General features: G+C 47.4%; 1 protein-coding gene across 1 annotated transcript in view; it reads right to left on the minus strand.

Moving 5' to 3' along the window:
* Window positions 1–122: 122 nt before the first annotated feature.
* jmjd7 (jumonji domain containing 7) overlaps window positions 123–1,377 on the minus strand; it is a gene marked incomplete at its 3' end in the record, with an annotated part of 7,680 nt that continues 6,425 nt past the window's right edge. The window contains 3 exon segments of the mRNA XM_014022147.1: window positions 123–282; window positions 355–431; window positions 515–610. Of these exon segments, the coding sequence (XP_013877601.1) occupies window positions 123–282; window positions 355–431; window positions 515–610 (333 nt within the window).

Here is a 1,377-nt window from a genome sequence, read left to right on the forward strand (position 1 = left end):
CTGCAGGATGTGGTACCTGCAGGGTGTGGTACCTGCAGGGTGTGGTACCTGCAGGGTGTGGTACCTGCAGGGTGTGGTACCTGCAGGGTGTGGTACCTGCAGGTACCTGCAGGGCGTGGTACCTGCGATGCAGCCGTGTGACTGCTGGACGTGGTGGAACCACAGAGACGGCAGGTAGAGCATCTCTCCAGCCTTCACTCGGCACCGCAGTGGCTGAGCCTGCTGGTACTGAGGGTACCGCTCCAGGTCTGGGTCCAGGGGGTCCAGAGGGATCCAAGGAACCTGAGGAGCAGAGGGTGAAGGTGTCAGGTGGCGCCCGGTGTTTCAGATGAACGGAGCTGCACCTGAACGCACCTTCTGAGAGTCAGTCTGATCCAGGACCTGGAACCCCCCGTCCTCCTGCTGCTGGTAGACAGCTGGCTTATACACACCTGCCAGAGACGGTTACCACGGTTACTGACAGAGGCGGTCACCGCGGCAACAGAGTGTGGTGCAGACGGGTTGCCGCGGTTACCGTAGGGGATGAAGGGTCTGTCGGTGGGTGGCAGCAGGAGGAAGTGTTTCTCTCCAGAGATGACACAGTACAGGTTCTCATACGGGTCTTTGTGCACTGARAGAAAAACATGAACCGGACAGAACAACAACTGATTCACCAGGATGTTTAATTAACTAGTTTAACCCATGAGGTGCTGGTTCTACGCCAGGACTATTCAACTAAAYCCAGCCTCGCTGTGAAGCAGGAGGAGAGGAGAGAGGAAAAAGTTCAAAACGTATTTCTACCAACAGAACAGGTTGGAAGATGGCTGTTTAATGTTATTTATTGTTTTTTAAATCATCCTACAGGCTCTGACATGTTAGATAAATTTGAAAATGAGGTTTTTAAAAAAATCCATCAGATTACTCTGTACATCCGTATCCCTGCAAAATGACCTAAAATCCTTATAACTTACAGACAATCTGTACAAGTTAACATGTGTGTTATTTATTTGCTTTCTGGGAAAGCTAATAAATCTAAGTTTACCATAGTACCTTACACTGTCAAACTTGTTTTTAGGGGTTCAAATTGGAGTGGGTGGGACATAGTTCGGTGGGGTTGCGCTTCAACTCGCCTAGGGCACCAAAATGGATGGATGCACTGGTTAAATCACCCCAGGAGCCACAGTTACTGCAGGTCAGCAGCTGAGGGGCCCAACATCCAGCAGTTAAAGTTATTCTGTAAATAAACCAAGTTTTACAAACATCTGTTACCTTTGATTTAGTTTATTTTGCTGAATTTAATCATGAGAACAACATACAGAACCCTATAAAAGTAGTGATAATCAACAAAAACAAAAAGAACACATTATTCCTCTTATTTAACACAAATAATATTTTAAC

This window comes from Austrofundulus limnaeus, unplaced genomic scaffold (genome assembly GCF_001266775.1).
Source record: "Austrofundulus limnaeus strain Quisiro unplaced genomic scaffold, Austrofundulus_limnaeus-1.0 Scaffold318, whole genome shotgun sequence".
NCBI classification, from domain to species: domain Eukaryota; kingdom Metazoa; phylum Chordata; class Actinopteri; order Cyprinodontiformes; family Rivulidae; genus Austrofundulus; species Austrofundulus limnaeus.